Source organism: Piliocolobus tephrosceles, chromosome 3, assembly GCF_002776525.5.
Source record: "Piliocolobus tephrosceles isolate RC106 chromosome 3, ASM277652v3, whole genome shotgun sequence".
NCBI classification, from domain to species: domain Eukaryota; kingdom Metazoa; phylum Chordata; class Mammalia; order Primates; family Cercopithecidae; genus Piliocolobus; species Piliocolobus tephrosceles.
In genome coordinates, this window is record NC_045436.1 from 138697606 (window position 1) to 138723201 (window position 25596).

The 25596-nt window shown below is 34.0% G+C and overlaps 1 protein-coding gene and 1 non-coding gene across 4 annotated transcripts in view; one reads left to right on the forward strand and one right to left on the reverse strand.

Moving 5' to 3' along the window:
* GABRB1 (gamma-aminobutyric acid type A receptor subunit beta1) overlaps nt 1-25596 on the reverse strand; it is a 390802-nt gene that overhangs the window by 104845 nt on the left and 260361 nt on the right. For all 3 annotated transcript variants that reach the window (XM_026455819.2, XM_026455821.1, XM_026455820.1), the window contains one exon: nt 500-582. In XM_026455819.2, the coding sequence (XP_026311604.1) occupies nt 500-582 (83 nt within the window). The remainder of the gene's footprint in view (nt 1-499; nt 583-25596) is intronic.
* Nucleotides 16797-16900, forward strand: LOC111550953. The gene has a single exon (XR_002734213.1). It is a non-coding gene; the product is annotated as a small nucleolar RNA U13 (small nucleolar RNA).

The following is a 25596-nucleotide window of genomic DNA, read 5'->3' on the forward strand; positions in this document are numbered from 1 at the left end:
GACAAACTAAAATTAGACACTAGACTTAAATCATTAAGTCTTTGGTGTAAAGCATAAGTCTCATGAGTGCAATTTATCATCTTTTTCTTTTTATGAGGAAAGACACATTATTCACACAAGACACTAACATAATGTTTTTCTAAAAGGCAATTTACAATAGTTTAGGTCAAAACAATCTCACAAACTCTTTTCATATTAAAATATCTTTCCTTTCTTATTAATCCAGCTTGGATATTGGAAGGCTTTGGGAGAAACTACACTCTGAGAAGGAGAAAGTATGAGTTTATAAATTGTTGATCTAAAATAAGTGAACTTTCCCTAATTGTTCAAAATGATAACTTCATTGAAATGACCCCTGAGCCACCAATATAAACCCTTTGAAAACTTGTCAGACAAGTGCAGCTAAAAAATCCTGGTACTAATTAACTCAGTGAGAAGCTGAATTCCACTGGGTCAAGGAAGCATCCCTCCTTTTCACTCCCCTGTCCAAGTAACTCACAACTTTCAATCTCCAGGGTGCAGTTCTGCTCATCCAGTGGATATCTTCGAAGATCCATCATACATGCAGCTGTGGTTGTGATTCTGATGAGTGGAGAGATAAAAAAGAAAACATTACAAAAGTGATGACATTTCATTTCCAGGCTTCCTAGCCCCAAATCATGTTTACCATTTGGCAGAAACAAGGCATTAAAATTTTATGAGATTTTAAGGAACTATTATGAATAATTATATGTCAACAAATTGGATAATCTAGATGAACAGGTGGAAATGGATAAATTTCTAGGAACATACAACTTACCCAAACTGTGTCAATAAAAAACAGAAATCTGAACAAACCAATAACAAACAAGGAGAGTGAATCAGTAATCAAAAACTTTCCAACAAAGAAAAGCCCAGGGCCAGATGGTTCATGGATGAGAAATAATCATGAACATTCAGAGAACTAATACTAACCTTTCTTAAACTGTACCACAAAATAGAATAGAGAAAACTGCCAAATTAATGAGGCCAGCTTCACTCTAATTCCAAAGCTAGACAGACAATACAAGAAATGAATAGTACAGGCCAATATTCCTAATGGAATTAGATGCAAACATTCTCAATAAAATACTAGCAAATAAAATTCAACAGGATATCAAAAGGATCATACACCATGACCAAGTGGGATTTATTACTGGGATGCCAGGATGGATATGCAGCAATCAACAACATATACAAATCAATCAATGTGATACAACATAATAAAATAAAAACCACATGATCATCTCAATAAATGCAGAAAAATTAAAGCTTTTCCCCTAAGATCTGGAAGAAAACAAGAGTGGTCACTCTTGGTCCTGCTAGTCAACATGGTACTGAACTCCCAGCTAGAGCAATCAGCAAGAAAATTAAATAAAAGCTATCCAAATCACAATAAATAAATAAAATTATCTTTTTTTGCAGATGACTTAATTATGTACATAGAAAATTCTATAGACTCCATGAAAACTATTAGAACTAATAAATTCAATAAAATTACAGTGTGCAAAATCAACACACAAAAATCAGTGGCATTTTTATATACTAATAACAAACTCTACAAAAGGTAAATTAAGAGAACAATTTCATTTATATTAACAACAACAACAAAGTACCTAGGAATTACCTTAACCAAAGAGAAAAAAGACCTGTAAATTGAAAATTATAAAACATTGATGAAGGAAGTTTAAAAAGACAAATATATAGAAAGACATTCCATGTTCATGTCTTGGAAGAATAATATTGTCAAAATGTTCATACTACCTCCCCAAAACCATCTTACACATTCAAAAATGCAGATGGGTACTTTTTACAGAAATAGAAGAAATAATCATAAAATTTATATGGAATCATGAAAGACTCTGACTAGTCAAAGTCATCTGAAGCAAGATCAAAACTCTTCTAATTTATTTTTCCATTCACAGTGTACAAGGGTTCTTTTCCCCCTCCACACTCTTGCTAACGCTTTTGTTTTTTGTCTTTTTACCAATAGCCATCCTAACAGGTATGAGGTGGTATTTCATTGTGAGTATGATTTGCATTTTTCTGACGATTTAGTGTTGAGCACTATTTCATATGCCTATTGTCCATCTGAATTTCTTCTTTTGAGAAGTTCTGTTTAGGTTCTTTGCTCATTTTTAAATTATTTGTATTTTGTTACTCAATTGTATGTGTTTTTTATATGTGTTGGATATTAACACTTATCAGTATATGATTTGCAAATATTTTTCCCTATTCCATAGGTTGCCTTTTCATTTTGTTTATTGTTTCCTTTGCTGCATATAAGCTTTTTAGTTTGATGTATCCCACTTACCTGTTTTTGCTTTTATTGTCTGGGCTTTTGGTATAATATTTACAAAATTATTGCTAAGACCAATGTCAAGAAGGTTTTTCCTTATGTTTTCTGCTAGTTGTTTTACAGTTTCAATATTTATGTTTAAGGATTTAATCCATTTTGAGTTGATTTTCATGTATGGCATGAGATAGGGATCAAATTTATTTATTTGTTTATTTTGCATGTGGATATCCAGTTTTTCAAACACCATTTGTCAAAAAGACTGTCTTTTCCCCATTGTGTGCCCCTGGCACCTTTGCTGAAGATCAGTTGACCACAAGTGTATGTGTTTATCTCTGGTTTCTCTATTCTGTTCCATTGGTCTATATGTCTGTATTTGTGCCATTACCATAGTGTTTTGATCAGAATATATTTGTATTACAATGTGAAGTCAAGTAGTGTAATGCCCCAGCTTTCATCCCAAGACCTATTGATTATGATATTGGCTCTAGATTTTTCATATACAGTTTTGATTATATTAAGGAAAGTTCCTTTTATACCTATTTTGTTGAGAGCTTTTGCCTCAAAAAGATGTTGCATTTTGTCAAATGCTCTTCTACATCTATTGATATCCTTATGTAGTCTTTTTCCATCATTCTGCTAATGTGGTATATAGCATTGATTAATTCACATATGGTGAACCATCCTTGCATCCCAGTAACAAATCCCTCTTGGTCATTGTATATAATCCTTTTAATGTGCTATTGAATTTAGTTTGCTAATATTTTATTGAGGATTACATCACTTTCATAAATAATGTAGCAAATTATAAATTTGCTACATTATTTCAATGATATCCCAATAAAGCTATTAAAATATTTTGTGACTAAAAATTTTAAAGATAGGCAGATTTAGTTTGAGTCTTAACTTTGTTGCCCACAAGTGGCGTGAGTTTGCATTAATTAAATTATCTCCTTGCAGCTCAGTCCTCTCATTAATCAAAGCACCTACTACAGAGCATTGCTGTGAGAATTAAAAGAGATAGTGTGTGCAAAGCTTTTAGCCCAGTGCCCCATACTTAAGAAGTGCTCCCCAAATGATGATCATTATTATAGCTATTATTATCTCATGACCCTTTCTATCTTTATTATCACCTTAGCAATGTCTGTGCTACTATCTGCAGAATTTGGGAATGGGAGGAATCTACATTATACATAAAAAGCTTATCTTCCTCTCTTGCTACAACTAAATACGACATCATCATCATCAACAACAACAACAACGAAACCAGCCTTCTGTGACTTAAGGTGCTTCACACTTCCCACTGTTAGAGAAATTTGTCAGATTTATCTCTGAAGCTCTGGTCCACTTATATTCTGCAGGTAGCATATAACCAAGGAAGAAACACTATCCTAGGATGAGAGTTAATGCCATATTCACCACCTGCAGTTGAGCTTTTGCGTTTATTCAAACTCAAGTACTCTAACTCTACATATCCTATCTGGACTTCATTATCTCTCCATTTTCTCTTACCTGGGATGTTTTTCTGGTCAGTGAAGTCTGAGAGTAACTAAAATTCAGATGGTGAGTCCACATTTATGAGCTTTCGATTCACTCTTGAATGACAAAGAACTTTTAAAAATGTAACGGTCCTCCCCATAAAGTGTAATCATACGTTAAACAACACAAAAATTCAAATTAAATGATGTTTCTTTTTTATCTTAATCTCCAGGAGCTACAATTTGAAATTTTCTTAAAATACTCTATGCAAATAGAAGCACAGCTGTGTCTTCTTAGGGAGAAAACCTCTTAAGACAGTAGCCTACAACACACACTACTCTGCACCTTGCTTATTTTCTTTAACAGTGCATCATGAATTTGATTCTGTATTAATAAATAATAAGCTATTTTTTAAAATTTACTACAATTGTGTGGAAATGTCATAATGTATTTTCTAATCATCCTTTTGTGGGCATTTGTGTTCCATTTTATTTTTGCAAATGAGAGGGCGCTGAATATACTGTAGTACTTTATGTATACAGCATATATACTGTACTACAGTATACTGTATAAGTGTGTATATACATACACACACTGATATATTCACATGTGTACATATATGCATACTCTCTATCTATCTAGCTATCTAGCTATCCATCTCCGAGGATTTTTGAGGTCCCAAGGTGAGTTATTGCTTTGGTCATTTGTGCTAAATTATCAGCAATAAAGGCTTCTTTTCCTTTAAAGGAAAAGGAAAAACCCTACCTCTTTCCTATTTTCTTTTGGCTTTCACTATGAAAGATGAAAATTCACAGAGGATACCTTTTGAAGCCTTTTGATACCTTTTTGTAGACAGGACATTGGTCAATTTATTTTAATTTATAATAACAAATTTACTTGAATTTATTTAAGCATTACTTCAGAGCAAAAGGAATTTTCAAGTTTAATTAAAATTTTTTTTTTCAAAATGTTTTACAAAACACTATGCTTTCCATTCCCCTGATCATATGGGTTAATTAATTTATTCACTTAACAATACATCATGAATATCTTTTGTTGTCTAAAAATACAGTTCTGCAACATTCTTTTTTTAGTCTCATAGTGATTCGAACACTCGAAACAAAACAACCACAATAAATATTAAAAATGCATTTGTCTACTATTCTCCTTTACCATATTTTTTGTTTAACAGCTTCTTACGAATTCAAAAATTGTCAAGAGGGGAACATTCGGAATTACTAAAATGTGGCAAGTCCTATGATTCTACAACTTAGCTGATGCTTTTCAGTCAGAGATGATTTTGCCTCACTGGGGACATTTGGAAATATATCTAGACCTAAAAGTTTGAAACTGGAATCTAGTGAATGGAGTCCAGAGATGCTGTTAAACATCCTACCATGCATAGGACAGTCCCCAACAACAAAGACTTAGCTTTTCCAAACTGTCAGTAGTGCCAAGGTTAAGAAATCCTGCTACAATGATGGTTTACAAATTTGATAAGGAACCTCAGTATGTAAAGTACAAATGAAATAAATAAAAACCAAATTTTGTTAATATAAAATCACCTTGTAAGTTCCAGTGTTGATCCATTTTAATGGACACACACTTATAAAAGCAGGGATTATGATGAGAATTATGGTTTTAAGCCTCTCTCATTACCAATTTTTTTTTTGTTGCATTTTATTTATACAGCATTGAGAAAATTCTTATAAATAGCGAAGTACTTGCTTCTAAATTCTTAAATAACCAAGCAAAGGCTACCCTGAATTGGGAAAACAGCAACAACAACAGCCCCAAACCCTGTGCCAAGAAACTAGCTTTATAGTCAATGACACCATTGTAAATAGTTTAGGAACATCCATAAATAGTTGGTCTCTAGAAGTACTTAATGATGGATTAAAGGCAAGCTTTACTTGGTGCTCAATGCTCTGCATAATTTAACCTGGCAGCACAAGTTAATATAGTGATCTTGAATGTGTTAACATGGGGCATAGGACATTCTTATATTTATTGCAACATATTCACAATAGCCAAATATGGAATCAACCTAAGTGCTTATCAACAGATGAATGGAGAAAGAAAATGTGGTAGATATGGACAATGGGATATTAGTCAGCCATAAAAATGAAATCCTGTCATATGTAGCAACATGGATGGAACTGGAGGCCATTATGTTAATTGAAGTAAGCAAAGCACAGAAATACTAATATTGCATGTTCTAATGCACATGTGAGACCTAAAAAAATGGATCTCAACATAGAATGTTAACTGGTAGTTACCAAAGACCAAGAAAAGGGAGTGATGAAAGGAAATATAAGCATATAGTATATTAATTACCACCGAACTATACATTTAAAGTGGTAAAGATGGTAAATTATATATGTATATTTTACCTCAATAGAAAAAGCAACTAAGACATTTAAAAAAGTGACATAGGACAGGTGACAGTGTAACACTTCTTATTATAGTTTAAAATATTTATTGTATATATTTTTAAGTTTTATTTTAGGTTCATGGGTACATATACAGGTTTGATATACAGGTAAATTATATGTTACAGGGATTTGGTGTACAGACTATTTCACCACCCAGGTGATAGTCATAGTATCCAATAGGTAGTTTTTCGATCCTCACCTTCCTGCTTCCCTCCACCTTCAAGTATGCCTCAGTGATTGTTGTTTCCTTCTTTGTGTCCATATATATTGATATTTAATGTTTAGCTCCCACTTATAAGTGAGAACATGTGGTGTTTGGTTTTCTGTTCCTGTGTTAGTTCGCTTAGGCTGACACCTCCATCCATGTTGCTGCAAAGCACATGATCTCATTCTTTTTTATGGTTTTGTAGTATTCTGTGTTGTATATGTGTCACATTTTCTTTATCCAGTCTACTGTTAATGGGCACTTAGGTTGACTCCATGTCTTTGCTATTGTGAATAATACTGAGATGAACATATGTGTGTATGTGACTTTATGGTACAATGGTTTATATTCCTTTTGGTATATACTCAACAAGGGAATTGCTGAGTCAAATGGTAATTTTGCTTTGAGTTCTTTGAGAAATCACCAAACTGCTTTTCATAATGGCTGGACTAATTTACATTTCACCAGCAGTGTATAAGTTTTCCTTTTTCTCTGCAACCTCACCAGCATCTCATATTGTTTTACTTTCTAATAATAGCCATTCTGGCTGGTGTGAGATGGTATTGCATTGTGGTTTTACATGCACTTTTAATTATTAGTGATGTTGAGCATTTTTTATATGCTTGTTGGATGCATGTATGTCTTCTTTTGAAAAGTGTCTGTTCATGTTCTTCACCTACTTTTTAAGGGCTTTGTTCACTTTTTGCTTGTTGATTTCTTTAAGTTCTTTATATATTCTGGATATTAAACCCTTGTCAGATGTGTAGTTTGCAAAATTTTTCTCCCATGCTGTGGGTTGTCTGTTTGTTCTGTTGATGAACAACATTCTAATGATATTTTGCTGTGCAGAAGCTCTTTAGTTTAATTAGGTCCCATTTGTCAATTTTTGTTTTTGTTGCAATTGCTTTTGCTGTCTTCGTCATGAAATCTTTGCCAGATCCTCTGTCCAGAATGGTATTTCTGAGGTTAACTTCCTTTCCTTTTTTTTTTTTTTTTTTTTTTGAGACGGTGTCTCTCTCAGTTGCCCAGGCTGTAGTGCTGTGGCTCGATCTCAGCTCACTGTAATCTCTGCCTCCTGGGTTCACGCCATTCTCCTGCCTTAGCTTCTGGAGTAGCTGGGACTACAGGTGCCTGCCACCACGCCCAGCTAATTTTTTGCATTTTTTTTTTTTTTTTTTTGTAGAGACGGGGTTTCACTGTGTTAGCCAGGATGGTAGCGATCTCCTGACCTCGTGATCCGCCAGCCTCGGCCTCCCAAAGTGCTGGGATTACAGGCGTGAGCCACCGCGTCCGACCGTTTTTTTTTCTGACATCTAAGTCTTTAACCCATCTTGAGTTGGATGGCTCCACACATGATTTTCTAAAGCATGATTCTAGAAGAGATGTGATTATAAGGCATCCTGATATCCTGTTTAAATGTGGATGAAAAATATGAACTATAGTGTAAGGAAGCAGTCTAATTTCAATCTTCTGAATATGGCTAGCCATCATCTCAGAATCATTTATTGTTTTTGTCAACTTTGTCAAGCATCGGATGGTTGTAGGTGTGCAGCAAAAGATAATTATAATAGTTTTAAGTATAATTAGAATCCAACATTTGTGGCACCATTAAAGAAAAAGCCTTAGGGATACTTGAGAGTATTATTTGAGCACCATTGGTCAGCACATCTTACTTTATTTAGTCCATTTTCAGAAAAAATGTCATCTGGTTAGTTAACCACTCCTTTATTAAATCAGGACATGCATTGAAATGTAATATTGAACCATTGATTCAGAGTTGTGAATTATAATAGCTTTTACAAAGTAGTTTACATAGCCAATGTAGCATTGTCTACAAAATACCTAGTTAATGTCTCATGTGTATGGGTACTTAGAGTTGTGAGTAATTTTTTTAAAAACCCAACTTTTAGGAAACATAACTGAATTTACTGTTGCTAGCCATTATGATCAATCTATTCAACAATCAATAGTTATAAGGAATATACGTGATATCACCTAGGGAACTATATGTCACACCAAGACTTGACTATAACTCATTGTTTTTTAAACTATGATTTCCTGGGCCAATTGACTTTTATTCCTCCAAATCCCAATATAATATTAAAGAGAATTGAGTAATCATCACAACTTAGCAAGAGAAGAAATCAATAGCTCTAAGAACTTACTCTCAAGAAGTCATCTGATTTCCTTTGGAAAGTACTGAAACAACTTCCATCTTAGGATATATATGTTCCAAATTTCAGACTCACAGGAGGATTTCACTGTTCTGACTTGAATTAGGTACCAACTCTCCCACAACTATTGAGTAAGGGTTGGAGGACAGCACGAATACACAAATACAAATACGGTCACCAAAGACCCACAGGGCCATCTGAGAAGGGAGGAATTATTGAGATTCAGACAGGTACTCCCACACAAGCACATACTCATGAATCTATGTTAGGCTATAGAAATCTGTGCAACAGAGTGTTGAACTCTGCTGATTTAAGAGTTTGGCATTTCTAGATTTTGTAACTCTTATGGTTAAGTGAGCTGAGTGTATGAGCTCTTTGTGAGAAAAGAATGCTCAGCAAGAATTCCCCAGATCATCAACAAAAAGAGAGATGTCCCTGGGCAGAGTTCTGTTCAGCTCTCCTGTCTTCTGGGTGAGAAGGAACAATGAGTATCTCTAAGAATGATTGCTCTTGTATTTCCATTTGTTCTCCTTGCCTAATATGACTGCTTCACAGTTGTTAGTCACTTCTACCATTAATTAACACATCCACATGGAAATGTACTTACACTGTGGCTGAAGCTGGCTGATTATTATACATCTTCTATCGAGTCAAAGTTGCCAAATATTAGATTACAAAAATCAATAGACTAAGGGCTTCAAGATTGAATTGTTCATTCTGTCTTTAGCTTTTCAAACTCAAGATTTTCATTCTGGTGTTTGAAAATATTTTTATTTGGTGGATAACAAATGAAAGTATAGGAGGGTAAAACCAGCTAAAGGCAAAAGCATCAACTGACTGTTCTTCTGCAGAGAGATTTCCCAGAGGTAGATTCATGACAATGTAACATTCATCTGTCTTCTTCCAAAGACATTTAGAATGGATTACATTGTAATCCAATTTATTGACATTTTGAAAGTTAGATCAGAACACTATAATGGGCTGTTAGTTAGAAACTGTGGCCTCATTATACTTTGGAATGAACAGAAATCATGTCACTATAGTATTTATTTATTAAGGTTTATGCTGCATGGTTGTTGGCCTTAGGAGTCATTGTAATAGCAAATCATTTATATTTAATGTCTGAAAATGGCATGATTCTAATTGCTGACAAAACATAATCCAAAAGCCCTGGCCCATAAGTTTCTTGAAACCTAGGTTTATACATACACACACAAATACACATGTGTGCACACATATACACATGGAGAGGATACATTTGCAAATAGCAATGTGAACTTAAATTAACAAATTATGTATGCTCAGTTGAGGTTTTCCTATAACCATCAATTTTATCACGAAGAACTCCCAAGTTTAAAACCCAATCTCTGTATAACATAATTGTACAGTTTAATAGAATCTGTATGAAAGAAAAACATGAATGAAAATTCCCTAAAAATGCTGAACCCTATTTATACCCCTAATATTGGTGAAATTGAGAGTTAGTAGCAGTTATAAGATTGATATCAGTATCACTCAATAGAGTGTTTGAAGAATGGCTTGGTTAGCCTCTTGTATACACCTTTAATTCATGTTAGTTACATTACACAAAGAAACTGATGAGAGAAGATGGATGGGTTAGTCTGAGTTACGACTAATGAGTACATAGATTTTTTTTTTTTTTTTTTTTTTTGCAGCTAATACTTATTAACTGCTCAGTGCAATAGGGTGAAAAGAATTTGCATTATCTTCATAGTTGTGACAGGTTGTATTAGGTAGGAGTTTGGCTAGTCTGTTTAGAAAAATACTTTGGTATTTGAAGGTGAAATCCCAGGAGTGTGAGACATAAATGATAAGGAAACCAAAGGAGATAAACCGTTTTGTGAGATTTAAGAGGTTTAGGTGTGAGGAAGCAAAATGTTGGAGTAGTAAAAAACTTTAAAGAACAGCCATATTGATATTTAATTTTAAAATTTTTGCTGTGCAATAATAGTATATTTTCTGTATTTACTCAAAGCCTGATACACACGAAGCATGCCTGTATGCATACACACACACACACACACACACACACACACACACAAGCCTTGAGTAAATGTTTTATTTCTATACTTGGAATACTGGGAAGGGGCTGAATTCCTTATCTTGACAGCATTATTGGAACAGTATTCTACAAATTGAAGCAATTCAAAGCCAGAAATTACATAAGCCCTTTGAGAAGCCTCAGCAATCTCGGGGAGGGCATTGGACTCCCACAAATAATGGATTGCAGGTTCAGGCTACTCTTACCTAGATCTAAAGAGGCAGCACTACTTTGGCTAGTATTATGTTAGAATCCGAGATGACAGGCACTGTGCTAAGCACCTTACATACAGTATTAGTTTCCTCTTGCTGCTGTAACAAGCTACCGCAAACATAGTGGCTTAAAACAACACAAATTTATTCACTTACTGTTCTGGAGATCAGAAGTCTTAAAATCAAGGTGTTGGCAGGGCTGTGTTCCTCCTGGAGACTCCAAGGGAGAACTTATTTCTCTGCCTTTTTCTGCTTCTAGGGGACATTTGCATTCCTTGACTTATGGACCCGTCCTCCATCTTTAAAGTACATCTCACTCTCCTGCTTTCCTTTCATAAGGACCCTCGTGATTACACTGGCCCCACTAAGATATTCCAGGATAATCGACTTTTTTTTTTTTTTTTTTTGAGACAGAGTCGCGCTCTGTTATCCAGGCTGGAATGCGGTGGCACAATCTCTTCTCACAGCATCCTCCCTCTCGCAGCTTCAAGAGATTCTCCTGCTTCAGGCTCCCCAGTAGTTGGGATTATAGGCAAGCATCACCACACTCGGTAATTTTTTTTTTTTTTTGGTCGTTTTAGTAGAGACAGGGTTTCACCATGTTGGCCAGGCTGGTCTCGAACTCCTGACCTCAAATGATCCACCCACCTTGGCCTCCCAGAGTGCTGGGATTACAGGCGTGAGCTACTGCATCCTGTGGACTTCATCTTTTTTTTATTTTCCTTTTTTTTTTTTTGGACACAGAGTCGCTCTCTGTTACCCAGGCTGGAGTGCAGTGGCATGATCTCAGCTCACTGCAACCTCTGCCTCTCAGGTTCAAGCTATTTTCCTGCCTCAGCGTCCCCAGTAGCTAGGACTACAGACACCCGCCACCACACCCAGCTAATTTTTGTATTTTTAGTAGAGATGGGGTTTCACCATGTTGGCCAGACTGGGCTTAACCTCCTGGTCTCTCACCTCAGTCTCCCAAAGTGCTAGGATTACAGGCATGAGCCACTGTGCTCAGCGAGAGACCTTATCTTAGTTACATCTACAAAGCCCCTTTTGCCATGAGAAATAGCATATTTACAGGTGCAGAGAATTAGGATATGGACATCTTTGGAGGAGAAAGCATTATTTTACCACATGTGCATTATTTATTATTTATAATAGCCTTATTATGCTGAAGCCTTTTCCACTCCAATATCAATGATAAGAAAATTAACATCTCACTGGATTAGTAAATTTTTCCAAGTTTATATAGTCTATAGTAATGCTGAGATTAAAACCTAGATATGCTAGATTCAAGGGTTAAGTTCTCTCCAGTTATTGTAGTTAGGCCAGATGAATCTAAGCAGAGATTTACTTCAGTAAAATTTCTTCCATGAGCAGTAAAACAAAGTACAAATATTCAAAGTTGACCTTACCATACTTTTAGTATTTATTTAGTTATCAATAATTTATGACATTCATCACCCAATCCATAGTGAGTATAAAATGATATATGACTAACCAGGAATGTAAGCATTGGCTACAGCAATTAAAAACATCCAGCTACATATTCATGCTGTCATATATATGTATATACTGTAATACTGTAAGGTCTCAAGAGAGAAGAGGGGGCCACTGTCTACTAGTTTTATATAATAGGTAAGGTGTGCTTATTTCTCATTTGGAACTACTACCTTTGACTTTTTTTAGAAATCCAGATCTCTTACATCAGATAAATATTTCCATTATTAAGAAAGCCTAAATATCACTCATGATTGCAATGCAAGACAGTTTAATTCTACACTTATTTGGTTGGTGGCAACTTGGACACAATGTGCCTTAAATGTTTATGATAGGTTTATGATAATTCAATGTTTATGATAGGTTTATGATAATTCATAAACGCAGGTATGATGCGGGTGGAATGTGGTATGGAATAGGAAGAAAAAGAGAGTTATTATATGTATGTACAAGTTCAATGCTTGATACATAGTAAGCACTCAATTAACAGTAGCTGCTATCATTTTCAGTCAATATGCTTCCAAAGAAATAAAAAATACATATCACGTTGCTATTACAAATACACTGTAAAATTAACACATGGCCATATTAAAACACCTGGAAAATACAGAAAATTACAGATAAGAGAAAAAAAATGACCCATAATGTCATTACCACATTTATTATTAATTTCTTTTCTTCTTAAAGTTGAAGTTATATTGTATGTAACAATTTCATTTGCTGCTTTGGTCAATCTATAGGTAAGAACTTTCCTAAGTCTTAGGTATGCTCCATGGACATAATTTTAAAGGATACTATACTCCATGACTTACTTAACAATTCAGCCACTGGGAGATATCATTAAATGTTCTTTAGGATGCTCTTAAAAAATCACACTGAGTAAATAGCGTTCTCATGGCTATTCTTATTTTTTGATTCCATATTTCTGCTTTCTTTCCCGCCTCTCTTTTGCAGACTTAGTGCTGAATGCTAATGACACTCTTCTCAGTGCAATCCCAGGCAGTCATTTTCAGGTAATTAGCTACACACCAAATGTTGCATAAATGGGCCCATTATTATTCACTTCTGTTGGGGCAGGGTGATTCATGAACCACTTTATAAATATGAAAATCAGTCCATAAATCAGAGTAGGGGATTGAGGGTGGGCAAAATTTTTTTTTAAAGGATTAATAAGGAATAGGACAGTAGTAATTAACAGGCTCTTGTCCAAGTTCCAGTATCAGTGTTAGTCATGTTTTACCATGAATGTCTGGCTGAGTTCAAGACATACTATTTTTCCTAAATTGTATCATTATACACATATGTCTATGAAGTATAAGAGTATGCATTTAATTTCTACCGTATTTAATACTTTCTATTAACCAATAAGCTGAAATATGTATTAGGGAGCAGAAATAAAATGAGGTTTCCCCCTCAAATTAAAGCATCTATATTCTTATCATCTTGATTATCAGGAATTTCTGTAGTGGACAAATTGTAAGGAATTAAAACAACAGCAATGGTTTCTTGGTCTTTTGGCTAAGATGAAGTGTGGTATCGTTTCTTATCAATTTAAAACAATAGCAAGCCCTAAGCCCTCAGAAACAACCTAGATATTAAAGTAAAAGTAGAAGCCAAAGAAAATGTTTACCTGGAATGGAATGCCATGACTTGGAATCAGCAAGTGCAGGATAATTAAACAATGACTCAGACAGAAGTAAGAGCTAGAGCAAATACATGAATCTCTTTCACAATTGCTACTTTTTTGGTTTATTTGCAAACCTATTCTATTGCTTTGCCACATGATTCTCTTTCCTAGAACAAAGAGCTGATACATTTACTGAAAGGTAATCAGTCATTTTGAAGTGGTATTCCTCAAGGAGTAAACTAAGATTCAAGAGTGATGGAGCATTAAGATACTACGTTGTTTTAGAACAATGGCTATATGCTGACAAAAAAACAAACAAAACCAAAACCAAACAGGACAGAAGTATAAATTGTGCAAAATTCCCAGCTCCCTAAGGGGATAAAAGCAGGCCCAGGACATTTATTTTCTATTTAAATAAGCAATAAAGAAAACAAATAACTTGAAATTAGTGGAGAAACACTACTTCTAGAACAATGATTAGCATTGTAGTATGTCTTTTCATTTTTCCCCTATGTATGTGGACTTTTTGCATACTTGTAATCATACTTAGGATTCTGTTTCCTTCCCATTGAATCTTAATATCAGATACATTTTCCTCATCGGCATCAGGATTGTAATTTTTTCAACGGGAAACAGTATACTTTAAGTTGAACATTTAGGTGGCTTTCAATTTCATCAGTTTAAAATGAAGCTAAAACGTTTTCATGAATGTATTATTTTTCCACATTTTGGATTATTTTTCTAGCTAGTATCTAATAAATAGGATTATTATACCCAAAGATACAAAAATGTATACATCAAAAATGCTTTCTTCAAGGATTGTACTAAATTGTAGTGCAAAATATTATTAATTTTCTTCACTGCTTCTCAATTGGATATTATAATATTTGTGTTCATTAAATAGATGAAAAATGGTACTTTTGTGATTTTAATTTTTTTAAATTACTAAGAGGATGAAGTGTTTCTAATATAATTGTTTACAAGCTGCATTTGAAACTATTCTTCCTCTAGATACCAAAATTATTAGTGATATATCAATATATCAACTTATGACTAAAAGAATATCAGTAATAATATTAATTATCAGGCAGGAATAAAGAGTATCCCAATATAGAGTAACTTTGCTGTTGTCTTATTCAGTTATGTAGATGAATAAATTTGTGTTGCTGAATTTAATATCTTTGTTGGCATATATTTTTATGGTTTATTGTTAAACTTTTTTGGAAGATGTAAGTTATAGAAATAAGAAATTAAAATAAGGCCTGTGTTGCTTTTCAGAGTTCACAATGAACACCATTAAAATAAAGCTAATTGAGAGGTGATCATATATTCTAAAAGACAAAAATAGGAAGGGGATTTTGTATATTTTCAAGTTAATAATTAAGCACTCCAGATATCATGCTAACAATAAAACATGATTTCTGTCTCTGTGCTTTTGTGAGCATAAATCCATAAAAATGACCATACTTGAAAGCTAAAAAACAAAGTTAGTTTTATTTTCTATTCATTTTTATAGGTCCGGTGTTAAATAGGTAAATTCTGGAGGAGTCAGTATATCAACAAAATACTATTTTTTAAAAATAAGAAATACTATGTATTTCTATAACAAAGAAATTATAAATTAATATAATGAGAGATCATTTTCTAGCTATCTGAGATTGGCCAAGATTGTCTGGTGACATTGGATTTTTGTGTCCCTTTGGGAAAATTAGGAGTTATACTCTTGGTAAGAAAATAAATGGATACATCCACCATGGTAAATATTTTGACAACATCTTGATTCAGTGATTACCTCTAGACTCAGTCACTATACTTCCAGTTCCCGACTCACTGCACACAAGGAAACATAAGTAGAGGTGTTCCTCAAGCACTCCTTGTAAAAGCAAAATGAGTAAACATCAAAATGATCCAGCAAAGCTAAATGGATACACACCTCTAGTGTATATACAGTGGATTACTTTACAACAGTTAAAATGAATAAAATAGGTCTGCCTGTATGAACATGGGTATGTCTTACATAGTGTTGTGTGGAAAACAAACAAACAAACGAAACAAGAAGAGATGCTTACCAAAACTATATTTATTTAAAATTTTATAAGAATGAAACATTAGCATATATGCCTTAGGGAATCACATATGTGTAGCAAATTTTTAAAAATGTACACATTTAAAGGATACCCAATAATTTTAGAATAGTGGTTATCTCAGGGGAGGAAGAGGTAGAGGAAGGAAAAAAGATAGGATGGGATGAAGGTGGTACTGGAATAATCTAAAATTCCTCCTCCCATCATTGGTTCCTTCCTTCCTTTTTTCCTCCTTCCTTTCCTTCCTCTTTTCCACCCTCCTTTCTCCTCTCCCCTTCTCCTATCTCTACCTTGCATCTCCCATCTCTACTTCACACCTTCTACCTTCTATCTTCTATCTCTATCTCACCCTGCACCTTCTTTCCACTGTTCCTCTCCCTCCCACCCCAAATCCTCCCCTTCCTCCTACCCCACCCTTCCCCTTCCCATCCCTCTTTTCTCTTTCCTCCCCTTCCCTTCTTTGTTTTTTTTTCTTGTCAATTGTGTTATTTATTTTATTATTTTATTTTATTTTATTTTATTTTATTTCACTTTAACTTCTGGGCTACATGTGCAGAATGTGCAGGTTTGTTACATCCCGTCTTTTGTCCGTCTTTCCATCGTTCTTTTTTTAAAGGAAGCTGAAGCAAATAGGGCAACATGTTATATTTTTAACCTCTCCGTTACTTTCCAATTTGATATCCTTAGACAAACAGATAAATCCTCAAATGAAGATCCTTTTGTAGTACATGAGCATGATGATTTAATTTCCACACACAGGTGTAAGATATGCCTCTCTCAAACCTTGTTATGAGGTCAGCACATTACCCTTCTGATATTTTAAAAAAGAAAAATATCCCAAAATAACTCCACTTACACTCTTATTTTAAATGTTGCTTTGAACTGGGCATAGCCACCTTCCTGTCCCCAGTTCGAGTTACAACAGGAAAAGTAAAGGAACACAAAGATTATCTCTCCATCACATTGACTCTACTCCTAATTGGTATTTAATACTGGGTGATGATTATGATCTTTCAAAATGAGTTCCTTCAATGAAGAAATTCATCAACTTACATGGATCTTGGCGTTTGAAACTGACATATATTTCTCCACATTTCTCATTATTGCAATTACACGTTTATTTATTTGATTACTTGTTTCTCGTGTGACTCCCACCTGAGTAGATGGGAAGTACCCCATAGGAAATGATCTCATAATGATCCATGTACTAGGGCTCAGTGTCTGATACAGAATTGATGTGTAAAGTAATGAAATTAATATGAAAATTAATGAAACACTGAAATTGTTACTTTTCTTAAGAAGAAAGAAGACAACCAGTGTGATGTCTTCATTAAAAAATTATGCCACTGTTGCTTGGAAAATATATTCATGGTAAAGATCTATTTTCTTTATCCTGACTAAATTCTCATTAAAAATCATTTTGAGTCCATTGGTTAAATAAACAACCACAGATCATTGTCAGTTGAACGATTCCCAGGGCCAAGAACCTACTAAAAGTATTCTTAAATTCGTCTAGATATTTTAGGACCTCCTAATTGTTTTTTTTTTTTTTTTTTTCTGACAAAAATAGCATATTTTTTATGAAAAATAACTTTTCCAAAACAAAAAGATTAACAAAGATTGGCATTGTTTTACATTTTCAAATCTTTTTAACATCTGGCTTAATGGAAGATAGCTGTATTCTTGCATTTTCTTCTATATTCAGTCTGTTTTGATATGTTGTTTTGGTTGAAGCACATGAAGAAAATCCATCTTTACACAGATAAGAAGTCGGAGAAAGGAGGAAAGAATATTTAAAGAGCCTTTTGGCTGGGCACAGTGGCTCATGCCTGTAATCCCAGCACCTTGTGAGACTGACGTGGGTAGATCACAAGGTCAGGAGATCAAGACCATCCTGGTCAACATGATGAAACCCCGTCCCTACTAAAAATACAAAAATTAGCTGGGCGTGGTGGTGTGGGCCTGTAGTCCCAGCTACTCGGTAGGCTGAGGCAGGAGAATTGCTTGAACCTGGGAGGCGGAGGTTGCAGCGAGCTGACATTGCGCCACTGCACTTCAGCCTGGTGACAGAGCGAGACTGTGTTAAATTGTACACACCTTGTGGCTTGAGGGAGAGGCAACTAAAACACTGGTATACACATTGAATAGTCTAAGCATAAACATGGGTTAAGGTCCTACTTCTTATCTTACTATTAGGAATACAAATAGATGAGGGCCTCAAAGTACAAAATGTTGGTTTCTTTTCAAGAAACAAAATGATTGTCCTTGCTAAAAGAATAAATGAATGAGGCTTTCAGTGATTAATCGGTATCTGAGTTTCCTCCCATGTTAAGTGAGTGAACCAGTGGCTGGACTTTTCTATGAGAAAAGCAGCAAGTATTTACATGGTACAAGAGGATTTCTGTTTTTAACCATTAAAACGTCATTTTTTGATTAGTGTCATTAGAATGCTAACTTCATGAACAATTAAAAATTAATATTTTCTGGCAGATTTTAGTAGCTCCATACATAAAATCCAGGGGAAGATAAATGAAGTCATATGGTTCTGATTCACTGCTAGTGTTACAAACCATTGTGAATTTGATCACAATCCAATTTGCATTTCAAATATCATCTAAATTTGATTAATTTCCATTTGTAACTTTGTAAACTGGAAAAATTATGTCAAAAGCAATTTGTTTAGAAAACAATCAGAGATAAGAGACAGTCTATGAAATGAAAGAATGTACAAATCAAACATCTGACAAGGGGTTAATATCCAAAATATCTAAGGAACTCATACAAATCAACAGTAAGAAAACAAGTAACCCAGTTAAAAGATGGGCAAAGGATTTGAATGGATACTTCTCAAAAGGAGACAAATAACCAACATGGATATGAAAAAAAATGTTCAATATCACTAATTATTAGAGGTGCAAATTAAAATCAAAATATTACCTCACATCCTTTAGAATGGTTATTATTGAAAAGATGAAAGATAAATGTTGGTGAGTTGTGGGGAAAAGCGAAGCCTAGCACACTGTTGGTGAGAATGTAAATTAGTACAGCCATTATGGAACCAGTATGGAAGTTCCTCAAAAAATTAAAAATAGAGCTACCGTATGATCCTGCAATCCCACTACTGGGTATATAGTCAAAGGAAACAAAATCAGTCTGTTGAAGAGATATCTGCATTCCCATGTTCATTGCAAGGATATGGAATCAACTAAGTGTCCATTAACTATGGATAAAGAAAATGTGATATAGAATGGATAAAGAAAAAGTGATGTACAGATGCACAATGAAATACTATTCAGTTTTTAAAAAGAAGGAAGTCTTGTCATTTACAATAACATAGATAAACCTAGAGGACATTATGCTAAGTGAAATAAGCCAGGCCCAGAATGGCAAATGCCACATGATTTCACTCATATGTGGAATCTAACAAGTTAAAGTCATAGAAGTAGAGAATAGAATGCTGGTTACTAGGGACTGAGTGGGGATGGGGGATTAGAGAGATAGTCACTCTAGTTAATAATAATGTATTCTTGAAAATTGCTAAAAGAGTAGATTTTAAAAAATAATATGTGGGGTAATGCATATGTGAATTAGAACAATTTAGCCATTCCACAATGTATAGATATGTCAAAATAGCATGTTGTACATAATAAATATATACAGTTTTTATTTGTCAGTTAAAAATAAATGATAAAAAGGTAACTTTAAATAAATCTGATCTTATATTTGTACCTTTAAGATAGAGTAAAAAATGAAGAAAATAAAGCAATGTTTAGAGAAGCATTAAAACTGAAACATACATGGACATATAGGAAGATATTTCAAAAATAGTTTGTCACAAGAAATAGCATGATGTTATTTCCTATATAGGTTTCATATATTTTTGATTAGCATCATTAGAATTACATATATATATATATATATATCTAGAGAGAGAGAGAGAGAGAGCACCTTCAACATTCACCTTAAACATTTAAAGTGTAATTTAAACTATAACATTGTTCTTTATTAAAGATTAATAATGCAAATTTATTCATGTTTATTTCAATTTTGTGTGCAAATACATCATTTATACTGCAAGAAGGCTGTGGCTTCTAAAATTCAATTTCAAATTAATTACAAAATTCACAGAGGTTCTGTGGTTTTTTCTTTTTTTTAGAGTAGTCAAACTTTTTAAATTAAGTTTTAATAACTAGAAATTCAGAGTAAATAAATGTGCATTTTTTCTGATCTTCCCTTTCCTACCACCACCTCTCAAACTAAAAACAACAAAACAAACTTCTAAATACACTGTATTCATAAGGAACATGTGAGCACATAGCACATACATTGTTAAAGTTAAAAAATGTACTTTTTTTTTCGTGTGAATAAGAAATTTATTTGAAGAAAGCATAGGAGAGCTAAGAAGGAGCTCCTTGTACTGCTTCTTACTCTCAGAGGAATTTCATATCCTTCTGCCTAAAGCTGCTTCATAAAGACTTTCTATCAAATAACTGAAGGTCATTTTGTCTGCCAGTGCATTCAAGTTTAAAAGTAACATTTATCATGAATTCCCTTTTATATGTATTCATAGGTACTAACACCACAGGTACTGTTCTTTTTTTTTATACTTTAAGTTCTAGGGTACATGTGCACAATGTGCAGGTTTGTTACATATGTATACATGTGCCATGTTGGTGTGCTGCACCCATTAACTCATCATTTACATTAGGTATATCTCCTAATGCTATCCTTCCCTGCCCCTCCAACAATAGGACCATATGTGTGATGTTCCCCTTCCTGTGTCCAAATGACCTCATTGTTCAATTCCCACCTATGAGTGAGAACATGCGGTATTTGGTTTTCTGTTCTTGTAATAGTTTGCTTAGAATGATGGTTTCCAGCTGCATCCATGTCCCTACAAAGGACATGAACTCATCCTTTTTTATGGCTGCATAGTATTCCGTGGTGTATATGTGCCACGTTTTCTTAATCCAGTCTGTCATTGATGGACATTTGGGTTGGTTCCAAGTCTTTGCTATTGTGAATAGTGCCACAATAAACATACGTGTGCATGTGTCTTTATAGCAGCATGACTTATAATCCTTTGGGTATATACCCAGTAATGGGATGGCTGGGTCAAATGGTATTTCTAGTTCTAGATCCTTGAGATCCTTGAGGAATCGCCACACTGTTTTCCACAATGGTTGAACTAGTTTACAGTCTCACCAATAGTGTAAAAGTGCTCTTATTTCTCCACCTCCTCTCCAGCACCTGTTGTTTCCTGATTTTTTAATGATTGCCATTCTAACTGGTGTGAGATGGTACCTCTTTGTGGTTTTGATTTGCATTTCTTTGATGGCCAGTGATGATGAGCGTTTTTTCATGTATCTGTTGGCTGTATACATGTCTTCTTTTGAGAAGTGTCTGTTCATATCCTTTGCCCACTTTTTGATGGAGTTGTTTTTTTCTTGTAAATTTGATTGGGTTCTTTATAGGTTCTGGATATTAGCCCTTTGTCAGATGAGTAGATCGCAAAAATTTTCTCCCATTCTGTAGGTTGCCTGTTCACTCTGATGGTAGTTTCTTTTGCTGTGCAGAAGCTCTTCAGTTTAATTAGATCCCATTTGTCAATTTTGGCTTTTGTTGCTGTTGCTTTTGGTGTTTCAGACATGAAGTCCTTGTCCATGCCTATGTCCTGAATGGTATTACCTAGGTTTTCTTCTAGGATTTTTATGGTTTTAGGTCTAACATTTAAGTCTCTAATCCATCCTGAATTAATTTTCGTATAAGGAGTAAGGAAAGGATCCAGTTTCAGCTTTCTACTTATGGCTAGCCAATTTTCCCAGCACCATTTATTAAATAAGGAATCCTTTCCCCATTTCTTGTTTTTGTCAGGTTTGTCAAAGATCAGATGTCTGTAGATGTGTAGTATTATTTCTGAGGGCTCTGTTCTGTTCCATTGGTCTATATCTCTGTTTTGGTACCAGTACCATGCTGTTTTGGTTACTGTAGCCTTGTAGTATAGTTTGAAGTCAGGTAGCATGATGCCTCTAGCTTCGTTCATTTGGCTTAGGATTGTCTTGGCAATGCGGGGTCTTTTTTGGTTCCAATATGAACTTTAAAGTGATTTTTTCCAATTCTGTGAAGAAAGTCATCTGTAGCTTAATGGGGATGGCATTGAATCTATAAATTACCTTGGGCAGTATGGCCATTTTCACAATATTGATTCTTCCTATCCATGAGCATAGTATGTTCTTCCATTTGTTTGTGTCCTCTTTTATTTCACTGAGCAGTGGTTTGCAGTTCTCCTTGAAGAGGTCCTTTACATCCCTTGTAAGTTGGATTCCTAGGTATTTCAAGGGAAATGATACATAGAACTTTGCCTAGGTTACATTAAACATAATTAATTTCTGTGATCATTACACTTCAGAATAACAGAAGTCACGATAACCATTTTCAGGTTTATGGGAACCTGAAATTGGAACCTGAATGTTCCAATTAACTCCAGTAATTAATCAATCTGAATGAAAGGCTCTTTTGGTACCTTGCCTACTTAAATGAATAAACAAATTGTGAAGTCCTATTATACAAGAACTGCATAAATTAGAGCTACATTTTAGTAGAGATCATTATTCTACTGAGTAAATTCAAAATCTTGTACCCAGAAAATCTTATTTTTAAACCTAATTGTTAATTAAGAAAATATTGTACAATAAACACATAGAGCCTAATTTTGAATATTCCTTATGCATCGTAATTTGAGTTTAAAAACATGACTCACAGCAAAGGATTCTTGAATTTTGTATATTTAAAAATATTTAAATGCAGTTTATTAAGTTAATATTTGTGAATCTTATATTAATTATTAGTAGTCTTACAGTAAATGATATATTCAGAAATATGCAGAACTTGCAATATCACTTATGAAAATAGGTTTTTCTAATAAAAGTAAGTAAAAATAACATTCCTCTCTTGAGTCATTTCCTAAAATTTCACATTCAAATTTTCTATAAATAAGTTGCTCCATTTAAATGCTACATTTAATACAGCAACTAGAAATAGGAAAATGGAAGAAACAGTACTAAGCACTTTGCATATATTATCTTTTTAAATCCTCACAGTATCTCCCCTGTACATTGGGAATTGTTGGATCAAAAGAGAAATCTTAGTATATCAGAGGAGGGAAACATATGAGCATGAATTTTGTGCTATGTTTAATCTTGATCTGTGGCAAAGTACAGATCTGAATGTATAAGCACTCTACATTTCTTTATATTTGTAATTCAGAAAGGGCTTTACCTTTCGTTCTGCAGGAAAAAAAAATTGTGAAAGATTTTGTAATGAACCGAAAAGATGATCAGATATCTAGTAGACAAAATTGTCTCACCTTCACTGTCTATGAATTATTTTGGAACTGTCTACATTATTTAAAAATGATAGAAATGTAACAAATTTTTACCTGTAGAATTGCAATTGCAATTGATTATTATCCTGTGGATATTGGCCAATTTTGCCAATTTGCATATATTTGTAAATTCTTTTCAGTATGCTATGTTTTTTCAGTATACTATGTCTTTTCAGCGTATCTGGTCCTTGGATTCTCCTTTGAATGAGCTGTAGCATCTTACTAAATCTCTCATTAATTAATGGGTTAATTGAAATCTCTTTTTTTCTTTTTTGAGACATGGGCTAGCTCAGTTACCCAGTCTGGAGTGCAGTGGTGTGATCATGGCTCACTACAGCCTCAACTTCCTGGGCTCAAGTGATCCCCTGACCTTTAGTCTCCCAAGTAGCTGGGACTCCAGGCACGCACCACCATGTCTGCCTAATTTTTTATTGTAGAGATGGGAGTCTCAGTATGTTGTCCAGGCTGGTCTTGAATTACTGGGCTCAAGCAATCTCCCTCCCTGAACCAAAGTGTTGGAATTACAGGTGTGAGCCACCATGTCCAACCTCACTAAAATCTTTAATCCATGTTTGTTTTATAGTTTTACATGAATTTATCTTTTTAAACTGATTGCCCATGAACTGTTTTGGAGGTAATCCACTATAATGTGCAATAGATTTATTTAACAGAGCCAGGTAAAATGTGTTGCCAGAATAGTGTATCTTATTAGGAGACTTAAGCTTGGTACGTCTTTTTGGTTCCCAGAAATGAAACCCAAGAGGCAACAGAACCTAACTTTGCTGACTGAATTTCTCTATTTTTCTTCCCTCTACTGATTTTTGTTTCTGGTTTGCTTATAGCCACTAGCTTATTCTTCATCGGTGACAGCAATGACTGGGAATTTGGTTTCATGATCTGATCATCTAGTAATTTATACAAATGGCTAACAGGTTATAGAGACGTGAGTTCTATACTCTTTGGGTGACAGGTAACAGAGAGATTGGTTTGTTTACATATACATATATATATATACACATACGTATATATATATATACACATATATGTATACATATATACGTATGTGTATATATATGTGTGTATATATATGTATATCCTCTTTGTCCATTTTGAGCTTAAATCAATTAAGAATCTTGTACTTAATGGAATGGAAAGCTGTTTGATACTTGGACCATGAGTTTTTGGGTTTCGATGTTTACTATCAATCTGTGGCAAAAGTGTTGATCTGAATTTATAAGCACACTAAGTGACTTTGTGCCTGTATCAAAATATCTCATGTACGCCATAAATATATACACCTACTATGTACTCACAAATATTAAAAATAAAAAATTTAAAAAGGTCTTTACCTCTCATTGTATGACAGCATTGACAAATTACATTATAAAGACTCAATATAAAGGGGCTGTGTCTTGATTTAGATAAATAAGTGCTAATATAAATAAAACATGCTAACATTAGTACTACATAGTATTCAAGATTATGAAAAATATAAATTTGTGTTTAAATAAACTGGACCATTATTCTGACAAACTTTATGTCAATAGTAATTATGTTTTGTGATATGTCAGCTTGAAGATAATTTTTATTATGTTCTGTTTAAAGCCTAGGACTGATATTGAACTTATTTAATGAATAATCATTGGATACTTAGATAATTTCTAAGTAAGGTAGAATACTTAAACATTGATTACTAGGCATGCTTTTATATTTATGTACATTTGCTTCCTTTTTATGCTGTGGAGTGGTTGTAGCTTTGGGGCATGCTAATGAGTGTATGTATTTTAGTCACTTTAAAAAGATGTTAAAAGAATATGTGTGGTCATATAAATTTGTATTACATGTTTTCATAAGTTCTGCTAGTCAGCTGAAATACTTATGTATAATGGACAATTTTCAGTATTACACTCCCTAGTTTTCTTTGTGAAATACAAGTTCATTACTTTGGTTAAAAGTTATAATTAATAGGACGGAGACTATTTTAGAAGCAATAGAAACAAAGAAATACAACTTATGTGTGTGTCTTTATTATTCAAGAAATAAAAAAGGTTTATCCTAAAGCCATGGTTCTTAAAATTTTGATATCGGATTCATTTATACATTTTTTTTTTTTTTTTTTTTTTTTTTTT